At 43.9% G+C, this 26,269-nt stretch overlaps 1 protein-coding gene and 1 long non-coding RNA gene across 8 annotated transcripts in view; both read right to left on the reverse strand.

Moving 5' to 3' along the window:
* LOC147825895 (uncharacterized) overlaps positions 1–17,651 on the reverse strand; it is a 122,078-nt gene extending 104,427 nt beyond the window's left edge. For all 7 annotated transcript variants that reach the window (XR_015439911.1, XR_015439910.1, XR_015439909.1 and 4 more), the window contains exon 1: positions 826–17,651. This is a non-coding gene — a long non-coding RNA (uncharacterized LOC147825895). The remainder of the gene's footprint in view (positions 1–825) is intronic.
* A 107-nt stretch (positions 17,652–17,758) lies between these two features.
* Acer2 (alkaline ceramidase 2) overlaps positions 17,759–26,269 on the reverse strand; it is a 50,579-nt gene continuing 42,068 nt past the window's right edge. The window contains exon 5 of the mRNA XM_021252903.2: positions 17,759–19,311. Within this exon, the coding sequence (XP_021108562.2) occupies positions 19,113–19,311 (199 nt within the window). The 3' untranslated portion in view covers positions 17,759–19,112. The remainder of the gene's footprint in view (positions 19,312–26,269) is intronic.

Below are 26,269 nucleotides of genomic sequence, written 5' to 3' on the forward strand. Positions count from 1 at the left end.
GTCCCGCAAGCACAAGGACCTGAGTTCCATCCCGGGTACCAAAAAAAAAAAAAAAAAAAAAAAAAAAAGAAGTAATTCTTTCTTGTGTTCAAATGTAAATGTGGGATATTAAAAAAAAGGGAGACATCTCACCCTTAAGGCATTCAGTACCTCTAAGCCTAAGGCTACTCCTTGCCCTTTAGAACCTGAGAACAAAGTTTCCACAAAAACTTTGAGCCTTGACCACCAGGTGCTGTGGGTGGAGTTTCTAGGCCAGCCATAATTAAAATAGCCTCCATAAGGCTATATCCATCCTTAGCTAAATTCAGGTTCCTCAAAGACAACATCCCTTGCTGGAAGGAAATGACAAATATGGGACTACCTGTGTTCATGTGTCTTTTTCTCTCAGTGATAAGACAAATTAAATGAGACCTATAAAAGTTTTTGGATGACCCAGATAAGTACACTGAGGTCTTTAAAGGACTTATTCAGACCTATGGACTAGATTAAAAAAATGTAATGTTGCTCTTACATCAAATACTGATTTTTAATGAGAGACAAGTAGTATTACAAGCTGCTACTACATATAGAGACAAATATTATTTTAATTTTGGAAGCTCAAAAGACAGGCAGCCAGGGAAACAACTGGTTTCTACTAGAACACAAGCAGTTCCTATACAAGACCCCCACTGGCCTGCCAATCAGATAGGAGATTAAATAGAAGACATTTTCAGGCATGTATTCTTGAAGGTCTAAAAAATATGAGAACTAAGTTGTTCAATTATTTTAAATTGTCAACTATTTATCAGAAAAAATAGGATATCCCTGTAAGACCGAGGGCCTTACCACATGCTCCGAGGAGCTGACTGCAGCGAAGAACACCTGGGGATCCCAGCGGGGCCTCCAAAATGTAAGACCGAGGGCCTTACCAAACACTCTGAGGAGCTGACTGCAGCGAAGAACACCTGGGAAGGAACACACCGGACAAGTTGGAAAGTAAAACAGACCTTAGTCTGGCCAGATGGCACTCCCAAAGCAAAGTAGCTTAGAGAGGTGACTAGCCCAGAGTCCAAGGCTCTTTTTATAGGGGATTGCCAGGGAAGTTAACAGGTGAAATTTACAGAAGAGGAACAAAGGTTAGTGGTCAGCTGACACGTACTGATGGTCAGCAGATGTTTGTAGATTTTTCTATAGATAGCGGTGTCCGGAACATCCCTTTCAAACAAAGAGTTGAGTAATTTACTTTGGGACCTTATGGCTGATACAGATCTTATCTAGTGTCCGGGAACTAACAAGCATCTTTATCTATTTACTCACATTCACAGTTGGGGCTAGGGGAGTTTTATGATTACAGAGTTATGCAGTCCCACATTCCTACATCCTGATTTGACAAAAGGAAATACTATAGTTTTTCCCAAGTCACAGTCTTGCAGTATGTAGATGATATGCTGTTATGTGCCCCCTCAGAAGAGCTTTCTAGCCAAGACATCTGCTCTGCTATAAATATAACAGGGTTTATAATGTTTCTAGATCTAAGGCACAACTTTGCAGCCTTGAGGTAAAATATTTAGGCCTTATTATGTCTAAGGGAACCCAAAGACTGGGGGAAGAAAGAATTAAACCAATCTTTCCTATCCACAGCCCAAGACTCTAAAACAGCTAAGGAGACTCCTGGAAATTACAGGCTTTTGTGGCCTTCAGATAGCAGGATATAGTGAGATTGCATGACCCCTCTATCAGCTTATAGAAAAACCCAAGATATAGACACCTGGGAACCTCATTCCCAGACTGCATTCTAGAAGATCAAACAAGCACTTCTAAGTGACTAACTACAGGACACTGTTTCAGTTTGTATGTTAATAAAAGGTGAGACATGGCTTTGGGAGTGTTTCTACAACATCAGCTCAACAGCCTGTAGGGTATTTCAATCATAAATTAGATATTATAGATTCAGAGTAATTCATTAAAAGGGTAAGCCCTAAACAATATAGTTAGAACACTTTCATTCTTTTTCAAGAGGCAAAAAGCAGCCATTTGGGTTCTTTGCTTACTGGTTTGATTTTTCTGCTTGGCAATGCAGTGGGAGTCAATCATAGCTTTTGTCTCTGGAGACATATTTTGCTAAGGATCACAGATCCACTCTGAAAAGGTTCCTGATCTTAATTGTCCTTCTACACCTGAGATGGTTAAGATTTTGTTCTTGTGCCATACTTAAAGACACTCTTCTGTCCCTTCTCCACTGCCCTGCCCCTGAGAAATAACACATTTTGATTCAAGGCATTTTCCTCTTCTGTGGCTGCTGGATTTCAAGACAAAGCTTCCAGAATGGTGACTTTCCTCTCCCTGGAATCCTTCCAGAGTAAAGCTGACCTTCATTTTTCTCTAGGCTATATAAAAAATTATAGATTTAATCCGAAAACTCTCAAAAAATAAATGTAAAAATTTTAGTTCAGATTTATCTGTCTTTCAGCTCTCAGGCAAAATTAGAAAATGGTAAAAATAGCTAACCTGGCTCTGGCCACTTCCTTGCACCCCTAGTCTACAGCCACTGACACTGGATGAGATAAAGTCTAAGGGACACCTTAGATTGAGCACAGAACAAGAGAGATAGATGGGGATGTATTCTTTTCCTTTTTTTTTTTTTAAATGGGAAAAACTGTCATAGGAAGACATCTGCAGCACAGCAGGTTAGAGCCTTGGCAGACCTTCTTCCCTCACTGCTTGGAATTCATACTTAGCTCCAAAGAGTGTCATCTAGTCTCTTCTACATACAAACCTGGCCTGAGCAGACCCCCACTGGAGATAGTTAAAACTACCTTTAACTGTCTGTCCCTTTAGAGGGAACAATTACATGTGGCTATCAAAAAAACTACGGTTATCAAAGCAACAATGAGAAGCCTGTATAGCTGGGTATTCCAGTCAGATAAACTGTCAGCTTAGGGCTCATTTTAAAATGGTCTTTGCTTTCACAGGTGTAGAAGATTTTTATTCCTTTTGATTCTTATTACAAGATATCTTTGTTAATTGAGCTACAAAGTTCTGACTAGTTTTTTTATAATAATAAACCTAAAAATTATAAAAGTTATTATAATTCAACTTGGCCAAATACATCTGAGTGCACTCTGGTTTATAAACAAGTTGTTTTATGTGTCTGTCTGTCTGTTCAATTTGTTACAACACATACAGCTGTTATGTTTGAGCTTTTTTGTTTTGGTATTTTGGATCTTTTAAGATGTTTGCCTGTAACTCAAGTTGGCTTATAGGTAAATATAATTAAAAACATGCTTCCCCCAGGTTGCCAGATTACCCAAATAATGTCAACTGGTTTTACAAATACAGTACATATTGTTGTCTATAAATAATATCAGTAATCTTTCATTGGTCAAAAATAATGTGTTAAGGGCTGGGGATTTAGCTCAGTGGTTTCTCTGCCTGCTTCACAAGCACAAGGACCCGCATTCAATCCCTGGTACCTAAAATGTAAATAAATAAATAATGTGTTAATTGTTATGATCTGGCTCTCATAAGTCATCTAAAAATTTGTTAAGATAATTAAATAAAGATTCTTGGGCTTAGGAAGACTATTTGTTAGGACTCCCCTTGGTAAATAAAGGAGCAGCTGCCTGGAAAAAATTTATTCCACCCTTTGTTCACAAAGGGGGCCCCAATAATTTCCATAGCCTTGTGGGAAATACATTGCTAAACATATCATTGTGATATGTATACATTGGTCATGGTCTAAGTTTTCTGTGGAAAAACAAGGTTTTATTTAAAATCCTCTTGTACAAAACAAAATTAAGGGACAAAGGGTTTCATGTAACTGATACTCATTGTTATTTCATGGTATATATATTCATGCCTTCTGGGTGTACAAGTCTTCTAGGATACTGTTTATGGTAAAGATCTTTTTTGACTCAGGAATCTGCCTCTCTCTTGTACTCCAGCTACTTGTGATAAGAGGTACATGTCAATCCAGCATGAGAAAACCAGTCAAATAATAGATTTCTTAAAAACTTATGTATGTTATATGCCCCCACACTTAGGGATGTTCAGTCACCAAACAGTTGAAACAATGTCACACTAAAATTAGAGGCTAGACATTAGAAACTCCTAAGGTACATTTACAGTCCAATATGTATGTTCTCTTTAGATGGCATCCTACTAAAGGATGACAAATAAGCATTTTCTGTACATCATTTAATGTCTTGTAATCAGACAGAGGTGTTTGACTAAAAGAGTATTCCATACTAAGATGAACATGTAAATGTTACAAAGAAAATGTCATCATGATTGTCAAGCTAAAATACTATGTGTGGCTCTTGATCTTAAGTTTCTCTATAATATGTAACTGTTGTCTGTTAACATTCTACAGGGATTCAACTACTAAAACAACCATGGTTGGTAAAAAATAACAGCCCTCTAACTGTGCTTTATACTTCAAAAGTGCTTGATGTCTTAATTATTATAATAGTTAAGGTCACTGCTTCAACTAAAATATTTATGTCACTGATCTTCTCTTCTGCATGTTCAACAACTAAAGTTTAGAGACCAAAACTAGAAAGGTAACTGGGCTAAAAGGGCAGCCAGTATTTTGGCCCTGGGCCCTCAAGGTCAACAAAATCCAGGACACAAAGGAACCTTTCCTACAGGATCATACATCTTTGGTTAGTCACTCAACCTCCTGACCAGGGAGATTGCTGGGGACCAGAGGACAAATGTACCATGTGCCAAAGGAGGGTCACCAAGAGGGAAAAATCTCCCACATTTTCACTGAAAGTAACATGGTCAAGCAAGGCTGTGACCCACCCTGATGGCTGACACTGACAGGAGCTGAGAAGCTCTATGCATGGTTCCAAAGTAATGCCTGAGGAGACTTAACTGACCTTGATAGATAGCAAGAGGTTCATACTGATTGACAGGTCTCACTTTAACTTAGTCTTAAACACCCAGCAGAAAAGAATAACTAAAAGAGGTTTAAATAATGCCATAGTAATAAAGCTAGATGTAAAAAGGGGCTCTAGTCACTGACCCCTTCTGGTAGTTTCCAGCTCTACCAGTAGCTGACCATGATTATGGATCATTAGAAAAAGAACTGGTAAAATCTATAAGAACTCAGCTAGAGTTTTATATTTCTTAGTGAAATTTGTTCTTCAAATTGTCTCTTATCTTCTTACAGCTGAAACTAGAGAGACTTATGACAAATATCAGACTTACAGATAACCTCATTAATAAAAGAATATAAGAGTCAGCAGGTTACAATCACTATTTCAATTTCCTTTTTTTTTTTTTTTTTTTTTTGTACCAGGGATCAAACTCAGGTCCTTGTGTTTGCAAGACAGGCAGCTGAACCACTGAGCTAAATCCCTGGCCCAACACTATTTCAATTTCTAAGTGTGACTCTCTCCCCAACCTGCCCTTCCATTCTAGTGTGCTCATGCTTTGATTTTTCATGCTCTAACTCCTTAAAAGTTTTGTTTATTCTTGTCTAAAGGGTGCCAAACTCCAAGCAGTCATACAAATGGAACCAATGACAAATGTGTTGGACTTATTCTACTGGGATGCACCAGATTGACCTTATAAACAGGTCATAACTACTAAACTATATAATATGACTTCTATGTTGGATTCTGAAGTCCCCTGGACCTTTTTATCCTCCTTGTGGAAAGCTATTACTACTTCCTCCCAATAGAAACACTTGTTGGCTATATTCATAGCAATCCTACTGACCTTATAATTTGTTTCATGTATTAACTATTTCTTTGGCTTTGTCTCCTCCAGACTCAAAGCTATATGGCTACCAAGATGACAATGCCTGGTACCTATCAAGGGTCTTTAGATAGACTCTCTGTAGAGTAACTCCAACTGCTGATCACAACAACGACCCTCTTTAGCTGGAAGTACCCAGAATGGCCTTCGCCCTTTGCCCCCTCATAGCAGTTAGGAGTACTTCTTCAGAGGGGGGAATATTGCAGAGAGTTAAGTTAATTAGATATCTTCTGTGCAGTTAGACAGGACCAGCCCTCCAGGAGACAAAACAGCAAGGAACCAACATGGAAAACAATTGAGGCACATTCCCTGGTTAGCATTATAAAAAGAAGAGGCACTACTTCCCCTAGAGAAAAATAGCAGTGATTGATATTCTAAATAGGAAATTCCTTGTGTATAACTTGTTTTCCCATTTGATCGCCATTTAATCAATATTACCTCAGTGACTGTATTTGTAATCTTATTGGTTGGCCATGGTTTTGCCCCACCTCATGCCCACCTTATAAATTTCCATTGGGTCTTACAGTTTTGTCCCACTTGGTATCTGCCTCACCACATGGCTTTGCTGTATAAAACATCTTTAAAAAGTGGAGTGACTGGGTAACCCACTTTCTGGACCCCCTTCTGTCTCTCTTAGGTGTCAGGTAAAAGGGCCAAAGACCAAGACCAGACCAGGCCACAACAAGCCTTTATTAGGGGAATAGATCTGCCGGGCTGTCTCTGAACAAAGGAGAGACAAAAGCAATATGGCCGGGGCAGGGAGAGTCTTCTATAGAGACTGGGGTGGGGTTTGTAGGGTCTGAGGCAGGGTTGAGTGAGGTAGTGACTAGGGAATGGAGGAGCCGGGGATGTCACTAGGTGGTAGGAGGTGAGCGAGTATTAGGTTACTCTCTAGGTGGGAACAGGGGCATGCTGGGAAGAAGGGTTTGTTCTTTGGTGGGAGCAACCATCTTGGCATGATGTCACACAGGGAAGGGGCCAAGGCACCACAGGAAGAGGGCAGCTACTATACATAATAGCTGCTGAGGTGGTGGGAGACCTATCATTAGGCAGAAGCTTTCTTTCTCTCAATAAATTTTTCCTACTCTTAAAAAAAAATTATATTTCTGAACTCTGCCTTTTGACAATGTTTATGTTATTCAGTGAGACATAAGAGGGTGGGTACTTCCTGCTCTGAAGTCTGAAACACATGCCTATAATTCTCCAAAGAATTGAAACTATCAAGAAATTACTTTGCTGAAACCACATTCTCTGGAAATGTGATTCTCTAACCTATCTGCCAAACAGTCCTGAAATGCAGGCTCTCCACATCACAGAAATGAACCCCCTGTTGTCCATTCACATCTGCAAAATTATCAGCTATATCTACTCAGGGATGTAGCTGGGGGCAGTGAGAAACAGACCAAAGCATCTGAGCATGCTTGCAAGCACTCCAGATGCTGATGGTCATAACACGGCCACATCCATACTTACTGGTAAAAATGCAGGGTTCCAGCCAGCACTCCAGCAGGTGGACATGGGCATCAGATCCATGAGGAAATCCCAAAACCAATTTCAATAAGAGAAAAAATAAATGGTCTTAAGAAACTGCCTCACTGCATCATGAACTATTAAAGTTGCTGTGCACAGAATGGAATTCATTTAATAAAACTTCCCAATGTGACAGCAGGCTGATGCTATAGTTTGCTGTGTGATGTTTCACTTGATTCTTCTACCATTTCTCTCCATCTGTATGACTTAGGGAATCTTTATTCTCTTACATGTTGGGCCTTCATTTGTACAGAACACATTAGCTGCATGTTAGCATTTGTTGCTGGGATTCATTTATCATGACCTGTAACAAAGTAGTACACACCTGCAAACAATAACATGAAGGAAGACACAGAAAAGATAACCAATCTGGATCTTCTTGGAAGGGCTTCATAACACACAGCCCAGGACTCTCGAGCCCACCCAGGGACTGAGGGTTTGGAGGCCACAGCATGTGTCACACATGTGCCCTGGTCTGTTCTGGTGGTGGGAAATCCTGGAGGAATGCTTGGTAACCAGAAGCCCATCCTGGAAAGAGCCTGTGCTTTGGGAATAGATCAAGGCTCAAGTATGACACTGGACCTAGAAGTTTTACTCTAGGAATCCAATCTACAAGTAAAAAAAATGTTCAAGGATGTTCCTTACAGTACTCTTTTGTGACAGCAGGAACTAGAAACAGCCTAAGTGTCTAGTGGTACATTTATTCAGTTGACTACTACAGCAGATACTAAAAGGAATGGAGTGTTTCTGACCATGCGGCAATAAAAATAGCCCTGATCTGTATTGTAAGTTGAAAGATCAAAGTGTACATTTGTGTATACACACCAAAAAATTAGATCATTTGTGTATGTATCAGTCAGTGATTACCAGAGAAACAGATTGAATGCAAGACATACAAATATATAAGAATTTACAAGACTGGCTTGCAATGGCTGCCCGCAGAGTCAAGTGCAGGAGAGGGCAAAGGGCTGTCTGCATCCTGGAGACCCGAAGGGTCCAGTCAAAAGGCTGGAGCTCAGTGCAGTGTTCCAAGCAAATCCTATCAGGAGGTGAAGGGTCTGTGCTGGAGCCCAGGAGCCAACACCCAAGGTGAAGGAAAGACTGGATCTCCTCTGAAGGAACAGAAGCGCCTTCCTTCTTTGTTCCACTTTTATGCCACTCTGGCAGCAAACCCATTGGCTGCCATCACTCTGCACCCAGTAAATCCCAGCAAATCTTCTGTAAGTCCCCTAAGCCACACCCAGAACTGTGCCAGTGCAATTCAGTTGACCCTTTCTTACTCAAGGTGACACGATCAGTTGACTGTCATGGTGTACAAGTTTCTTGTGCACAGGAACATTTTGAGACAAGGTCTTGCTTTTTTGCCCAGGCTGGCCTCAAATCTCCAGGCTAAGGAGATCCTCCTTCCTCAGCCTCCCAAATAGCTGAGACAACAGGCATGCGCCATCACACTGGCCACAAGAAATTCTCAACAGTGTTGATAGTAGAAAGTAGGACTAAATTAGAATGACCCTCTCTTCTTCGTTCTCCTTTTTGTACACCATTTGAATTTTCTCAGGTACATATGCTGTTTTTGTAGTTTAAAAAGAAAATTATAATTTTACAACTCAACACTTGAGTAAGTTGCAAAAGTGGATCCAATCCTGCAAATGTAGATCTCCATCTGCACTACACCCCTCTGTGATAGGACTCTGAAGTTCTTTTCATCAAGCATTTTCATCAAGGATTCTGTTTTATCATCCTTGCACCTGGTCAAGCCCTGTGACGCTATTTGGCCAGCAGACTGTGGCAGAAGTGATGCAGTTTCAGTCCCAATCTTGGTGTCAAGGGACCTCATCTCACCCACCCTCCCCCCTGGAACCCTACCAGCTGGCCTGCAGAGGGAGAGAGGTGATGCAGCCATTCTATCCCATCTCAGACCTGCCCGACAGCGAGTCCTCAACAGCATGAGCCAAATAAATTATGGCTTTTTTTTTTTTTTTTTTTGGTACAAGGGATCGAACTCAGGTCCTTGCGCTTGCCAGCAGGTGGCAAAACCACTGAACTAAATCCCCGGCCATTTATGGCATTTTAAGCCACTAATTTTGAGGTTGTTTTTACCACAAAAAAGTCTGATGGGTATTCCAACCATGTTTCCTTGGGAAGAATTTATTTCCACTTTTGAAAGATTGAGATAACTACCCAATTACATAGTTTTTGCAAAAGTTTAAGTTAGATAACACATGTAAAACACACTCAAATAGCAACTCTTTTCCCCTTTCTCATGACCAATGACAATATAAATCTTGAAGGATGGACATCCTCCCCAAAGCTAAAGGGAGGAATCACCTGGCCTGTCTGATGCTTTACCCAGGGCACAGGCCTGGGCCTGGAAGAACCAGGATGTAGGTGTGCACTGCAGGAGTAAGGCCTTCCTGGCCAGGCCCTTCAGGAGCCCTGTGACCTGGACTTGCACAGCTGTGCCCTGGGGCCACCTCCTGGCAGAGGTGGAAAGAAAGCCCTGGGCTCCTTCTGAGTAGTGCCAGCCTCCAAGTCAGCTCTTGGCCAGGAAGGGGCAGAAGGTCCCTAGCACAATCTTTGCTTCAGCAGAATTTCCTGCCATAGCAGCTCCAGGAGCTCCTTCACTGTCTGATGGTGTCTACTCTGGAGGTAGCAGCACAGGGATTCCCTGTGATCCGAAAATCATGCTACTTCACCAGGGTTGCCAGCCTCAGGAGAGTTCACGTAGGCGCACAGGAGACCCAGCCTCCAGCTCCTGGTGTTTCTATGTAATGGCTATAAGCCGTCCTACTCCCATGGGTAGTTCCAGAAGAGCTCTCTCCTTCTGAGGGGCTCTGGGGCACCCCACCATGGGTCCTGGAATAACAGAAGCAGAGAAGGGAAAGAACTGAAGGGAAGTCTGCTGGGCCTGATCAGTCTCACACCAGAGCGAGGCCTGTGAGAGGGAACACACAGCTCTGCTGCAGAAGAGACCTTGAGAGCTAGTCACCCACTGCAGGGCACCTACAGGACACTGAGACTGAGGCACCAGCTGGCTCACTCATTTCAGAGGGGTAGGGCTGCCAGCTTGCGCTGGGCACCCATCTGTCCTGCAGCCTGTCCTGGAGTTCCATTCTATGAGGTGGGCCAGGCAGAAAAGCGCAAGTGTGAGAAGGAGCTGCTAGGCACAGGGAAGGGCACTGAGATACAGGCAGGCCAGGAATGACTCCACGTAGTGTGCAGTGGCTGGAGCTCACCGGTGGGTGGACAATGGCACTGGCTTACAGCACCCTGGCTTGTAGAGGCTGAGGCAGCCAGATGGGCCTGAAGAGCTGGAATTTCATCTTGAGGGCAATACGATATTTTTATTTTCAGTTGGAGTAGGGGACTTTGACATCAAGCTCAGAACATAGTAAATTCTCAGTCACTGTTGGATGGATAAATTCAAGAAAAATAAATTTGAGTCCTGGTAAGTTTTCAATTTCAGCAAGCTGTTAAATTTGGGGAGTCCCAGTCTATCTTTATATTAATAGAAGCAGCTTTTATTTGCTGACTGCCTGCTGTAAGTACTGTCTCAGTATCTCACTTTTGGCTGGATATGGGAACTGCCTCGGGAGTTAATACTGATGCCCGGCTGTCACACCTGGGTGCTTGCTGGCACTGTGAGTTGTGAGAGCCCCAGCTACCCTAGTGGGTAGCCACTGCGACTACAGCCTGGTCTCACTGAATCTTCACAAGCTCCCCGTGAATATCTTAGAACATGGAGCGATTTGTGGGCCCATGAAAGGGGAAGATTGAGGAAATGTTTAGGGTTTAAGGGAGAGCTTCCTACTTTCAAGCTTGCTCAGTGCATGAGCACTAGGCACACTTAACACAGGAAAGAGGGGCCGGGCTGTTCTCTCTTCTCAGAGTTAGAAGCACAAAATCCCTTTATTCCTAGACCAGGAAATTTGAGCACAAAATAAAGACAAGGGGAGATGGTGATGCTTCAGATGAGGAAGGGTAGAAGAGGGAATGCTGAAGAGCTAGCCTCATTCTCCTGCCAATTCAAGCAGCTGGCTGCTTTTTTAATAATTCTTTGTCTTTTGCAAAAGGACAAAGCACATGCTACATACAGACACGTCTCTTAGCAGCTGTGGTGGTGGTTTCAAAGGCAGGGCAGGCAGGGGGTAGGAAAGACAAATTTTCATGACTTCTTTTTCAAATTTGTTGAGCAAATGTGGTAAGGAAAGGAAATGGATTCCTAATGGCCTCAAACTGTGAGCCCGATCACGACCAAGCACGCCCTCCGGGGCAGCAGGCTGAGATGGGAAGCTCCCTTTTCAGCTCATTACTGCCATGGACTCAACTCTATGGTAATTCTTCCTGTAAATTAACCCAGTATTCAGCAAGCCTCTTGTAACAGCATCTAACTGGATCTAGAAAAAAATCTACTAAAGTGGTGTAGGAATATCTACCTCATAAGACCCAAAAGACGATTATAGAAACAGGCTTCAGGAAAGAACTGAAAGTGGTTGAGATGCTCCTCCATGCCTGCCCCCGCTTCTGTTTCTCCCCACTCCCCAGACCCCACACTGCCCTCCCTCCCAGGGTGCAGGTCTGGGCTGGGGGACATGGCCGCCTCACAGCAGGCCGCCCGAAGACACCCACCACTTCCCTCAGTCCTAGCATCCCAGGTGCCGAGTCAGGGTAGCTCCCTAATCCAAGGCTGGGGTCTCAGGCAGATCCAGGGTGAAATGGCTGCTGTGAGTGAGAGAACAGGTAAAAGACAAGGCTCCAAAAAGCACTCATCACTACTGTCAGGATGCATCTCCACCTGTGCCGACCCACCGAGCTCAGATGAGAAGCCGCCCACCATCACACTGGAAGTCACTTTCCTTCATGTCCAGGGTGTGCGGCAAGGGCCTCCCATCTTGGCAGCCAGAGCATGCTCATGTGGCCGTTTTGGAGCTGCTGCTACCTGGATGAAGTGGAGACTCTTTACAGCAATGTAACTCACTCTACACCACAGTGAGCCTGGGAATTGGCTGAGATGCTAGCGCAGCCTCCCCAGGAGACTGCAATGAGAAGGAACCCAGGGAAGGGGAACTGAGGCAGGAATGGAGCCAGTCCCGGAGAAGATGGCGAATCTGGTTATTGCTCATTCCTGGCACTGGCTTGATGGCACTGGTCGGGAAAAACTACAGACAGCACTTTCTCCAGCCCTGCCAGAGAGGAAGACTGGGGTTCCTCTCCTTGACCAAAGGCAGAACTGTCCTGCACACCTCAAGGAAACAATGTGGACACCACCCCTGAGCGAATCTTTTCTCTTTTTCCCTTGTTCTTTTTAATACCTCATCCAGGCAGAGAATATTCTGGTTAGGTCCAAGGTTTGAAGCTAGAATGTGAGGACTCCTGGATCCTCCCAGAGTACTCTATAATCCAAAATGTCCAGGAGGCCACACTGCATCAGCAAATACCCCAATTCTAGGGACCTAAATATCTACCTTTCTCTCTTTCTTTTTTTTTAGACAGGGTCTAGCTATGTAGTTCAGGCTGGCCTTGAACTTACTATGTAGCCCACGCTGGCCTTGAACTCACAGCGATCATCCTGCCTCAGCCTTCTGAGTGCTGGGATTACAGGTGCACACCACCACTCTGGCTTACCCTTTTCTTAAAACAACTGCTGCAGTACATTTCTATGGAAAAAGACTGATTACTTGTAGAATGAAAGGTTAATCTATTTATGGTTAATTCTTCTCCTATCTAGGAGGAACAATGACAGAATAGAGCAGTGGTTCTCAAACTTGACATACATCAGAATCTGCTGCAGGGTTGTTAAATTGTTAGATTGCTGGGTCTTATCTCTAGGGTTTCTATTCAGTAGGCCATTGGTGGACCTGATGATTTACATTTTCATGAGTTTTCAGGTGATATTGATGCTGCTAGTTCAGGGACCACACTTTGGGAACCACTAAAGTAGAAGATGATGTGGTTGGTTCCTTTTTTAAAGAATGAAATACTAGCAGTTTGCAGGCAAGTAAGGCTAAAGAGACAGTGTAACAACACTTCCCAAGTTCTGATAAATCCATCCCCTCAGCCATATCCTACCTGCACCCTTCAAGTTTGTTGTATTATTTCATTTTAGAATAAAATTGTTTTAAAAGGAAGTTTTGTTAACTATAGAGTGTATTTTATATGTGGCCCATGACAATTCTTCATGCAGTGCAGCCCAGGCAAGCCAAAAGGGTGACACCCATGAATTGTAGTCTTTTGGATTTTTCAACCCTTTAACTCTGAAGACCAATTTAACCTGATTTTACCTTGATAAAGCCAAAAATAATAGCCCTATTAGTTCATAGGGAAAAGACAAATGGACCAATAGAAAAATGTACAAAAATATGGGCAAGCCTTTCATGGAAGAGGAAGTAGAAATAACCAATCACCTCTGAATAGAGGTACAACTCACAGGTAATCAGGAAGATGTAAATTAAACCCAGAGCGAACCAAATGGCTAAAATTACAGTCAGACACTCTTCATAAAGGTATAGAAAGCAAGTATTTTCATGCATTGCTGATGGATGAAATTGGCACAGCCTCCCTAGAAAACAATTTGCTGCTCCCAGATGAGGTGAAAGAGATGCATATCTTCTCCTCTAGCAGTTTGTCTCCTTGGTAAAAAACCTAAAGAAAGCCTCGCCCGCAGTGTCAGGAGACAGAAGACCTTGAAGTGCAGCACTACTCACAGTAACAAAGGCTGTGAGGCCACTGATGGAGGAACGCAGAAACCAGACTGTTCATCAGAGGGAAGACCGATCAGCAGGAAGCTGGATGAACTGTGGCTTGTGCATCATGACAAATCCCAGGAACAGTGGGGAAAGCAAGGCAGAAAAGGAACACATTGTGCGACTCCATGTATACAAGCTGAAAAGCAGCGACAACTAGGGATCCATACACAGAGGGCACCACTTGGAGGAGGGAGGAGGTGGATTTGGAGCAGAGACGACCAGGTTGCTTCAAGCTAAAGGGTTTCTGAGGACTCAGGACTTTCCGCGCTAAAACTAGGGTGGCTCTGGATGAACTGGGTGGAGCAGTCATAGCACGTACAGGTTCAAAGATGCTGGTGATGTGCTCATTCTTCACAACTGGGATGAGAAGCAGATCTGTTTGCTTGTTTTAGGCTTTTTTAATGTACATATATCTCTCACAGAAACTTCTGGGTGTATGATATGTTTTACAATTCTTGAAAATGCTCAAAATGTTAAATATATATTAAATTAAATATATATATTAAATTTACACACAGTACTGAGAAAGGCACACTATGACAGGTGATAAAACTAAATTAGTATGACTTTTCTGGGGGGCAATTTGGTGATCTATTCCAAAAGCCTTAAAAAATGTGTATACTCCAAAAAGTTAACTTATATGAACCAACACTTGGGACAAAATCAAAGATGTGAACATAGGGGCCAGGGATTTAGCTCAGTGGTTTCGCTGCCTGTTGCGCAAGCACAAGGATCTGAGTTTGATCCCCGGTACCAAAAAAAAAAAAAGATGTGAACATGAATATATAGATAAAGAATGTTCATTATTACAATATCTATCAAACATTAAAAAACAAACATTTGGGCCGGGAATTTAGCTCAGTGGTGCCGCTGCCTGCCTCAAAAGCGCAAAGGTCCTGAGTTCAATCCTCAGTACCAAAAAAAACCAAAAAAAAAACAGATATTCAATAATAGGAAATTTTTTACCTAAGTCATATGGTTTATACTTCTGTGGCTATTTAAATCGTGTTTTAGAAGAACGCTTAAATGAGTTGAGAAATGTTCAACATGTCATGTTCTTTTACAAACAAACAGAAAAGGACTGTGACTCTGGGTACAGTGGCATGCACTTGTAGTCCCAGCTCTTCAGGAGACTGAGGCAACAGGATTGTTTGACCCAAGGAGTTTGAAGCCAGACTGGACAACATAGATCTTTGTCTCCAGCAAACAAACAAATAAACAAGACTGAGTTTGATAAAACACATTTCCAAAATTAATCCAAAAAGGATCATGTTTGCCATTATACTACACTCTTCAGAGACAAGAAGGCTTCTTTTCTGTTTTGGAAAAAACTTCAATGGGCTGTTTTCATTTTGAAAAGGAAGTTCCTGGAGATGGTGTGGAAGAAAAGCACTGCAGGCAAGAAAAATGTCCCTCTGTGAGAAAGTGGCAAGAATATGTCTGCTACCCTGAGGTGACTAATAGACCTTTGAACAGGGACACTGGCAACTGGGACAAGGGTCTCACCTAAGGACAGCCAGTGAGGAATTCCCATAGTGATGAAAACAGAAGTCTAATATTCCATGATAAAAGTTTTCCTGTTATGGGGTGAACTCTACCTTCTAGTCCCCCCAAACCGTGAGGAGAGGATCACGCCTACTGTGGCCTTGCATTATTGTCACTCCAGGGGACAAAGGGGTGCTCTGTCCCCAAGGAGGTGAGGGTGCTGTGTGCAGAGATAGGGCAGGAGAGGAAAAAGCCAGATGGTAGGCGGGGTGGGCGGCAGAGACAGCCTTTCAGGCAAAAAGAAGACTCTGCCTCCCAGGTCATCCATAACATAACCCACTTATCCTGACATCTCAACACATTTGGAATTTAATCATGATGCTACTTTCCCCCTACTATGCTACTATCCTCTGTTTATCCCCTCATAGGTGCTTCATGAAGTCATGTTGGCCCTATTCTATGATTTTTCAGTCACGTGAACCATTACAATGATGTTGATTTAATGACCCAATCCTTCTCTCTTTAAACTGCAGTCTCTTTCCCTGAACTCCCTGCTCTGCATCCTATGAAGACTACACCCATCAGCTGTTCTCCAGACCAGAAGCCATTCCTGACCTTAAAAAGTTGGAGAGCTTGGGATGGAGGAGGGAGAAGTGAACAAGCAGAGCACAGGAGTTTTAGGGCAGTGACACTTTGCATGATGTCATAGTAGCAGATGCACATCAGACATTTGTCAAAATCCATAGTGTGTTCAATACGGAGAGTGAACCCTAATGTAAACAACTGACTTTGAATGATTACCATGTATGTGTCAGTGTTGGTTCATCTGTTAGAACAAATGTGCCAATGTGGTAAGGGAAGTGAATGGTAGAGGTGGGGGACTTCTGGGAAGATGGAGTAATGGTGAGCAGCAGAGAAATAGCCTCTCCGATAATTGGGATCCAGACACTGGAAGATAGCAGCGTGAGGAAGAGAAGGAGGAGGGAAGTGGATTCCCGGGACCCAGCAAGGATCTGAAGCAAGAATCAAAGCCCACGAGGAGACTGAAGAGAAGGGCTACAATGTGGAGAGGGAGGTGGTGCTTTCTCCCTGAGTTCTGGCTCACAGTGTGGGAGGGGCAGTTCCAACCTGCAGACTACTGGCAACCTCAGAGACCTCCATGGAGAAACACATGTGGAACAGAGCAGTGGATGCAGCAGACTGCAGTGGTGAGTTATTCAGGTTCAGACACCCCCCAAGAGAGGGCAACTGGTCGGTAGCCGCCTTAGAATGGGGCCAACTGAGCTCAGAACTCAGAGCAGCTGCCAGTTGGCTCCATCTAGTGGCTCCAAATGTCAGAGTGAGGTGTAGCAGAGTTCAATAGGCACTTGGAGAGTTGTGAGCTGAAAAACTTGGGTCCCAGCCTCACAGCCAGAAACCAGAAGCAGCCTGACTTCAGTGGAACAAAAGGCTCTGGTTTGCTGGGGTTATCCACCACTGCCATAATTCTGCTGCTAGCTTGCTGAGGTCAATCAACACAGATCTGGGCTTTGTCTGCCCCCTCTGTCAACTAGTGACAGCAGACACACCTTTAAGTGGACATTTTTTTTTCTGCTTTTCTTCCTTTCCTTGCTTTTTAATTTTTCTATTTTTTTCTTTTTCCAGATTGTTCTTGTTTTTATATGAGTGAGAACATTGTTTCTAGGGTTTTTTGTTGTTGTTCTGTTTTGTTCTTGTTTTTATTTCTTCCTTCTCTCTTTCCCACCTGTCTTTTTCACTAGCTTCCTAAAGTTTGCATAATCTTCCTTTGTCCTCCAGCCTTGCTGCTGAGGCCCACCGAGGCAGGGGAGCCACTGTGATCACAGGAGGCAGCAGAAACATTACCACAGGATGCACACTGGCACGTGCAAAGGGCACACACTGGCGTCCCGGAGCCACGTGCTGCTCTCCTGCAAACTCCAAACCCCACGCATGACCCAGGTCCACCCTCTCGGGAGCCACTCTCCCTCCCCAGCCCTCGGTAGGCCCAGCCATTCCAGCCTGGCCTTTCCCCGCCTGCAGGAGTTGGGGCGGCACCCCGGTTCTCTGTGGAGGGAAGTGGACTCCACCCGGCACTGGGGCATCCATGGGGGTCCCCAGGACAGAGACAGAGCAGGAGGGCTCCCGGTGCCCTTACCCTGAGTGGCGTGGTTCTCAATTACAGGGCCGTGCCCTCCTCTTGCGGCCGAGCTGCCCCCGGGCGCCTGTGATAAAAAGCACAGAGAGGCTTCCTGTGGGATTTCCCTTCCAGAAGTGCCGAGTGAGGACTTCCGGCTCAGGCCTGCCTGGGCCCTGACCTCTGCCTCCCGTGACTGCAGGCCACCATCCCCTCCCAATCTGCTGCCACCAGGCGTGACGGTTTGCTTAAAGTGACACTTAGCACTCAGATCTTCAATTGCACCCCACGTTTCAGGTGCTCAGTGGCCGCTGCGAGAGCATCGATGTGGGTTACAGAGCCTCACCCGTCTCAGTGCACCGTGCTGCTCTCTGGATGAGGAAGGTTTTGCCTGGGTGTCATTTTCTTTTTCATCAAAGTGCTCTTTGGATAGAAGAAAGGGCAAAAAATTGCCCTGCTCCACCCTCCGGAAGCACAGGTGACAGAAAAGGGTGTCACAGTGCTGGCCGGAGTGGCCTCTCTGGGGGCACAGGCTGTGTGGGGCATCACAGCTAACAGGCGTTCCTTCCCTTCTTCCTCCTCTTCAGGAGAAATCATTCTTTCCTCAAGCTTATGACAAAGAAGAGATGCCTAATGAAAATGTCTGGGACTCTGATGGTTAAGGGAGCCTCCTCTGGGACACAGAGTAACCCAACTTTAAGGCAAAAAAGGAGGTCCTGAGCCGGCTGTTGGGCTGGCCACCAAGTCTAATTAGCCCTGGCATCTCCAAGCGCCTATTTTGTGCCAGGTGTTATTCTAACCTCTGGGAATACAGCTGTAACCCCCACAAAGACTTTTGGTCACAGCACTTGCAGGGAAGGGTGCACTGAGGCTCTGTAATCCACATCGATTCACCCACATGTGAATAACGGAGGCACAGTCAGTGTCTTGGGTCCAGGATGGCTGTGTGACAATTGCATCATCTTCTCACTTGGGACTCCATTATCCCACCCTCTTCCATCCAGAGCACTGTGCTCTTTGCTCTTGGTAGGTTCCCCACGATCTCGAAGTAGCCACTGGAGGTCTCAGATATCATTATTTTCATCTGCCATATGTGTAGACAATGGCAAGAAGTACAGCAGGGGGCTCAGAATCATCCCACTGCAATGGGAATGAGCCAGTGACCCAACCCTGGTGTCCAGTGTTATAAACAGTAGGACAAAGCACCTGTTGTCAAAGGCCCAGTGACCAGAATCTGAGGAAGGACCTATAACTCTGCAGGTAGAAAAATGACTCCTTCAGGAGGGTAAGGACAGATACAATGTAACATGTTCCATGATAGGGAAATAGAATTTGCCAGGCACATGAAGGACACTTGGGGGATGCCACAGTGAGTTATTAGGGAAGCCTCCTGAAGACAGGGAGTGTGAGTGAGGTCCTAAAGAGGAGCAGAAGTGGGGCGCTGAAACGTGCGTGGGGAGGCGGTAGGTGTGCTACTGGCAACAGAAGTGCCTGGACCCAGAGGACAGGGTCTGCAGTGTGGGTGGCACAGTTTGGAAGGATAAATGAGAGCTTAGATAGGGCCAAGTGCAGCATTCACAAACCTCAAAGCACAGGTGCGGACACATCCAGAAATGCTTCTCAGTATCTCCATCAGCAAAGTCACTTGTCACCAGCTTGAGGTGCTGGCCCCTGAAGAGTGCCACAAATATTCACCCTCAGTTTTTCCACATGGAGCAGCCCCACGGGTGTAAGGGCTCACAAGCTCAGATCAGGACTCCAGCCTCTGTCCCACAGCCAGTTGGCCAAGCCCAGTGGGCAGCTGGCTGACAATCCTGTGGAAGACTAAAAGCAAGACTGTTTCTACTGGAAATGTCCTGGAAGGAATTGGGGTTCCATCTGGACTCCAGGCTGAAGCAGGGGACATCTGGGGTCAACCCGAAGTGCTCAGGTAGCATTTCACCCCAGTTTCAGAACCTGTCTGTGGCTCTCAGAATGGGGGCCCCATGGCTGGGCCTACCAGGCTTCCTGCGAGGCTTTTCCAAGCCCTCCCCAGAGGTCCCTGACATCTAGGCCTTTGCCTCACCCAGGCCTTTCCCCTCCCAGGCCTGACATGGGTCTCCCTGGCCAAGGCTCAATGGGCCTGAGACTGCAGGACAGAGCAGCACCTGGCTCAGGATGCAGTGAGGACTCCAAAAACCAAGGCACAAAAAAGACCAGATGATGCAGATATTTGCTGTTTTAAGGGAAAAAATATCAACAAATAAAAATGATAATAGCCAGATTTATTTTCAGTACTGGGAATTGAGCCCCGGGCCTTCCTGAGGGCCTGCATCCCCAACCCTCTTTATTTTTCCAAGACAGAGTCTCTCCTCCAAGCCACTCAGTGGCCCCAGCTGGGCTCAGCCTTGCAATCCTCCTATCTCAGCCTCTCAGGCTCCTGGGATTACAGGTGTGTGCCACTATGCCCAGCAATAACCATAATTTAAGAACAAGACAATGGGGGTAAGTTTGCAGTAAACTCTGTATTCAAAGGACTAACTTCTTTACCAAAAGTTCTCACTACTCAATAAGAAAAACACAAGGGCTGGGAGTGTAGCTCAGCGATAAAGCACTCGCCTAGCATGTATCAGGTCCTGGGTTCCATCCCGAGCACTGAAAGAAGAAAGCAGAGAAGAAGGGGGCATAGGAAGATAGATGGGGAAAAGGAGAAGAATCAGCAACCTATTCCCCATCCCCGGAACACTTCTGTACACCTCATCTGTCCTCACATGACCCCATGAGTTACACTGTCATTGACTCCAGTGACCTGCAGTGGCCATGACATTATTTGTATTTTATAGAAAAGTCTGTAATGCACAGTTTTCAGAAAATGGGTTAATGTTTGGGTACCCATTTCCTGAACCATAGCACAGTTCCTGCACCAGTGCCTTGGTTGGCTGGAGGAAGCTGACATTTTCTTTTCTTTTTTTTTTTTTTTCCCCATTAAGTTTATTGGTACATTTTCAGTATAAAATACAGTTACATTCATCATTGGGATCTTGTACCATTACATGAGTCTCTTGGTTCTTATTTTTTTCCCCTTCTCTTGCCCTCCCTTCACCCCCTCCACCCTTCCCTATTTGAAAAGACCTTGTTTCCATTTTTTTTCCTCTTCTCATACTTTTTCCTTTCCCTTCTTTCCCTTCCCCTACCCTTCCCAATTCCCCTGCTCTTTTAGACCTATTCTTCCTGTTACACAATATCAGTTATACATTTTTAAAATTACAATATCAAGATCTAGAAGACATTACCACAGATTTTACAGAATTTAAAAGGATATAGAAAGCATATTACAAAAATCTTTTTTGAAATAAATTTGACAACTTCTAAGAAGTACCTTGGAAGACAAATTAATGAAACTAACTCTGGAGGAAATATAAAATTTGAATAGCACCTATTAAAGAAAGTATATTCCTAGCTTGAAAACCTACCTATATGACAACAGCAGGCTCATAAACATTTTAACTGATAAATTATATCAAACAATTAAAGCAGAAAAAAGAAGGAACACTTCTCCCCTCATTTTAGGAACTCAACATTGTGCTAATCCTAAAACTGAATAAAAATAATAGAAGAAAAAAGTATGAACATAGATAGAAATTTGTTTAACAAAACAAACTATTAGAAGTCAGATCTGGCAGGATGTAGAAAGTGGTTTTGTTATAGGGATGGCAGTGTTGGTTCAGCATTGGAAGATCCACCCCCAGAAGTCATCATTTTAACAGAGGAAAGGAAAAAGCCATATGATCCTGTCACTAGTTGGAGAAAAAGTATTGGACTAAATTCCACAGCTGTTCATGGTAAACGCTATCAGGAGACTAGAAGTAGAACAGAACCTTCTCAACAGATTAAAGACATGTACTCCATACTTCCAGCAAGAACCCCTTATATGAATGGAGAAGATACAATGCTTTCTCCTTAAGGTGGGGAACAAGGGCAGATATGCTTACTCTTTATCTGTCCATTAAACTTTGAAACCTAGTCCTCACCAAAATAGTCTGCCAATAAAATGACACAACTAGGATAGGATTGGCACAGCAAGAGCAAAATCTTTATATGTAGATGAAATGATCATCTACAGAGAAAATACTAAGAAATCTCTAGGAGCCCCTAGAACTTGTACTTGAATTTAGCAGGATTAGAAAACACAAGGTATATATAAAAATTCAGGTCTGTGTATACTTGCTATAAATGAAGAATTGGATATTGAAATTTAAAAGTTATATAGGAGTACAAAGGACCTAGAAAAGTTAAAAACAAAAACAGTGCTGGAAGACGTTTAGTACCTAATTTTAAGACTTCTTCTAAAGCGACAGTAATCAAGGCAGTGTTGGTGTAAGGAAAGACATATAGATCACTGGAATAAAACAGAGAATCTAGAAATAGAACCACACATATATGGTCCACTGAGTTTTGAAAGATTATTTAACATTAGCATTTTATAGAATATAAACGCAATTCAAGAGCTGAGGAAGAGATAGTGTTTTCAGCAAACGGCACTACAACACCTGGTAACCATATATAAAAATTAACCTCAACCCTTTTTTTCCATACATGAAAATAACTTGAAGGGATCTATGAACCTAAATAAGAAAGCCTAAAAGTATAAAACTTTAAGAAGAAATTATAAGGGAAAATATTTATGAATTCAGGGTAGGCAAGAACTACCTAGGATACAAAAAACATGATGTATAAAAGAAAGAAATTGATAAATGGGATTCCATCAAAATTTAGAACTTTAAATGACATCATTAAAATGAAAAGTAGTCCTTAAACAGACCATATTTACAATGCATATAACCTCTGACCAGAATATATAAAGAATTCTTAGAGCTCATTAATAGACAACCGAATTAAAATGTAGACATAAGAAGATGATAAATAGCCAGTATAGCACAAGGAATGGTGTGCAACTCTAGAATCAGAAAAATACTAATCAGTACAATAATAAGATTGAATTATACACTCATTAGGGAGATGAAGTTAAAAGTTTTAAAAGCCTTGTCATGACTTTTTCTTTTTGTTGGATTCTCCACCTTTGCGTTTAATTTGTCACGCCCAATGGATTCATTCTGCTGGGTTTCCTGGGGTTGTGATCCTCATCGTCTTTTCCTGGGGTATTGTCTAAAATTTTTTGGAGTGCCGGTTTGGTAGTCATGAAGTTCCTGAGGTGCTCTTTGTCATGAAAGTATCTTATTTCTCCATCCATTTTGAAAGATAGTTTTGCAGGGTACATCAATCTGGGTTGGAGGCTGTTTTCCTTTAGGGCTTGAAATCCATCACTCCAAGCTCTTCTTGCCTTGAGGGTTTGCATTGAGAAGTCTGCTGTGATTTTGATGGGCTTTCCTTTGTATGTGATTTGTTTCTTTTCTCTCACTGCTTGTAGAATTTTGTTCTTCTGTTGGATTTCTGGAATCCTAACTATTATATGCCTATGTGTAGATTTTTTTTGATTAAGGCTAGCTGGAGTCCTATATGCCTCACTTACCTGTATGTCAAGTTCTTTTCCCCTCCTTGGGAAGTTTTCTGCCATCACTTCTGTGAACAGTTTTTTTATGTCATCTGCACTCTCTCCTCTTTCTTCATTGACTCCAATCAGTCTTATGTTATTCTTCTTTGCATCATCTACCAGCTGCTGGATTGATTTCTCATGTTCCCTTACAATTTTAAAGCAATTTTTCTTTTCCTCTTCACTAATTGCAATCTTATCTTCTATATGTGAAATTCTATCCTCACATTGGTTCATTCTGCTGCGCAGACTTTCGATGGAGTTTTTAATCTCTTGGAAATCTGTTTGTATCTGTTTTATGGATTCCATTTATTTCCTATGTTGGGATTCCATCATGTTCCTCAGATCCTCTATTTTTTTATCTGTGTACTCTCTAGATTTTTAATCATGTCTTGCACCATGAGCAAAATCCTTGCTGTTATCTGAGTAATTATTTCTGATTTCATTTTTCCCAGATCCTCTTTTGTTGCCAGTTCAGAGAGTCCAGGTGGTTGAGTATCAGAGTGTTCCATCTCATTTCCCTTTGGGGTTGCTGTAGGTGATCCAGAAGTCTGTTTTTGAGACTTGTTTACATGTCTTCTCATCTCCATGGGAGGGGGTGCTTCTGGCACCCACGTGGCTCACCTTCTCTGCCCTAGGAGCTTGGGATGGCAGCAGCTCAGCTTCTCTGCCTTAGGAGCTTGGGATGGCGGGGGGGGAGCTTCCTGAAACTGACATTTTCAATCCTGCAGTGCCAGTGAAATGAAATTTTACACATTCCTGTTGTTTTTGATGATATCCACTGACTTCTGTCTGATGCAATGTCATAGATAGCAAACACTGCAGAAGCGGCAACTCTGAGGTCACGCGTCTGTCACTACTGGGCTTCCCTTCACTGTGGGCTGAAGCACAGGGTGTTCTGCGATCAGCTAGAGGGCTTAGGAACCCGGATACAAAGGCCTGGCTTCTCCCCAACCCAGAATACAGCTCCTTCTAGAGAACCTGAACACATGTCCTGGCTCAACCTCAAGTGCTATAATCTGTTGCCATAGATTCTGGGGAATCAGTCAGTTTGTTTTTTCAAATTATGCTCCTTAAAAAGTTTAGGTGCCTGCCTCAGTTCAATCCCTCATTCCGCAAAAAAAAAGAAAGAAAGTTTGGGAGTCATTCCCAGGCAATTTGGAGGTGAAACTAAAAGGACAGGATGGATCTGAAGTTCCACTGAGATCTGATTATATACTTACTCACTTCCATCCAGCTTCCGTACAAAGCTTGAAGACCCCTGAGCTCATCTGGCCCCTCTCCATTGCAGAAAGTAAAATGGAAGCTGAGAGAGGAGAGTGGAAGCTGTGACCCAGGTCTCCCAATCCCAGGGCTCTCTCTCCACTGTCCCTACCATCCCCACCATCCCTGTGCTCTCCCCACAGCCAGGTCTTTGTAAGAGGCAGGTTAGCTAGCTAGAGAGGGACAGGGCCTACCCGGGAGTCAGGGTGGCCAGCCTTACAAAGACAACACCTCCCCAGGTAAAGGGTTACCTTAAGCTGTGTCCATCACTGAGTTTGCTTGGGAAGGTGAAAGCAAACATAGGGAAGTCCCCATATAACTGGCCCCCAGCTCCCTTTTGCTTTGTTCTCTCTAATTACACAAGATTCTTGACAAGCCAGAGTGTTGCCATCAGTCTGGGGTTCTTCTACTTGATTCAGATGGAAATCATGCATTAGTCAGATGCAGCTTTGTGGCAGTCCTGGAGTCCTGCTAGATGTCAGCAGCTGACATGACAGCTGCTGGGCGCTCCTGTCAGCTGCCACCTTGTGCTGGTCACCTCAGGTCAACTCTACCAGGCACTAATTTTTGCTGCTGGTCTTGGCTACTGGTCCCTGTAACTCTTTGGTGTTAACAGCTCTGAGTGTTTGGCTTTCTTTGCAAACCAACCTCTCAGTCCACACTACCCAAGAAGTGAGTTAGAAACAGGTTTACAGAAACACAGTGAGTCTCTATTGTAACAGGACCTGTGCTGCAGCACCGAGGGAAGGCACCTGGGCAGTGCCCATCAGCCACCCTCCCAGACTGCAAGGAGCCCCTGGGAAGTGTGTCAGTGAAGGTGGGTGAAATCAGGGACTTTTCCAGAAGACCTGCTGTGAATGTTGGATATGCACATAAGGGCTCAGATCCCTCCCTTCTGGATCTTGGCCACTCCAGGATGCCCTCTCCATTCTCAAAAATGCAACAGGACCATTTAAAGCGGCAGGAGTGGAGAGAGCACCATGCTGCATGGCTGCACTCATGTTGGAAAGAAAATGGCGGTTTGGTAGCCAAGGAGGACACTAAAGCAGACTGTGTGGGTCCCTGGGGGTGCAAGGGGGAACAAAGGAAGCAAGAGGAGGGGCAGGCAGCCACTGGCTAATCCACACCCCCTCCAGCAGGCAGGGAAAATGAGAGCGCCAGGCAGTTCTCCAAATCAAGAGTGTTTAATCAATGCATGGCTACTGCATGCTCGGTTTTGCTATAGGTTATATTGGAGAATGACAGTCATAACGAAAATTCTACAGGCTAAGCCCACCTCTCCAGAGGGGTCAAGATTACAGGAAGCAGGATGGGCAGCTGGGACTCTAAACCCAGGAAGGAATTCCTTAAGTAGAATGAAATGTACCAAGTAAACAACCCCTCCCTACATCCAGGCTAAGGTTCCTGGAATTTAAAAATACTGAGTAACTGGTTTTTCTTTAAACTCTACATTAGAAAGACTGAGTCGTAATTGGGTATTTTAAACCCACAGGGCTACCTGTGATAAGTGACCACTGAATACTGAACAGACTACCACACTCTGTTTATCCATAAGAGATCCCAGTCAGAACCTGCTCTGGTGCCCACTCTGGTGCCTGTTTCAGGGCCCCTCCTTACTCTCAGGAGCCTTCTTTCTCCTTAACTGTCACCTTTGTCCATAATTTTATTCTGTGACCTGTGAAACACCAGCCTGATTTGGGTGGAAACACCATGAAGTTGGTTGGCCAGTCTGGCTTCATCTTTGAATAATCAAAATTCTTCCCAGCATCCTGGGCACCTCCTGATTACTGGGTCTCTGCTAATGGGCTAAGCAGGCAAGATGTTCAGATCAGCTGC

This window comes from Heterocephalus glaber, unplaced genomic scaffold (genome assembly GCF_053883595.1).
Source record: "Heterocephalus glaber isolate CG9 unplaced genomic scaffold, H.glaber_assembly_v1.0 deba00001481, whole genome shotgun sequence".
Lineage (NCBI taxonomy): Eukaryota > Metazoa > Chordata > Mammalia > Rodentia > Bathyergidae > Heterocephalus > Heterocephalus glaber.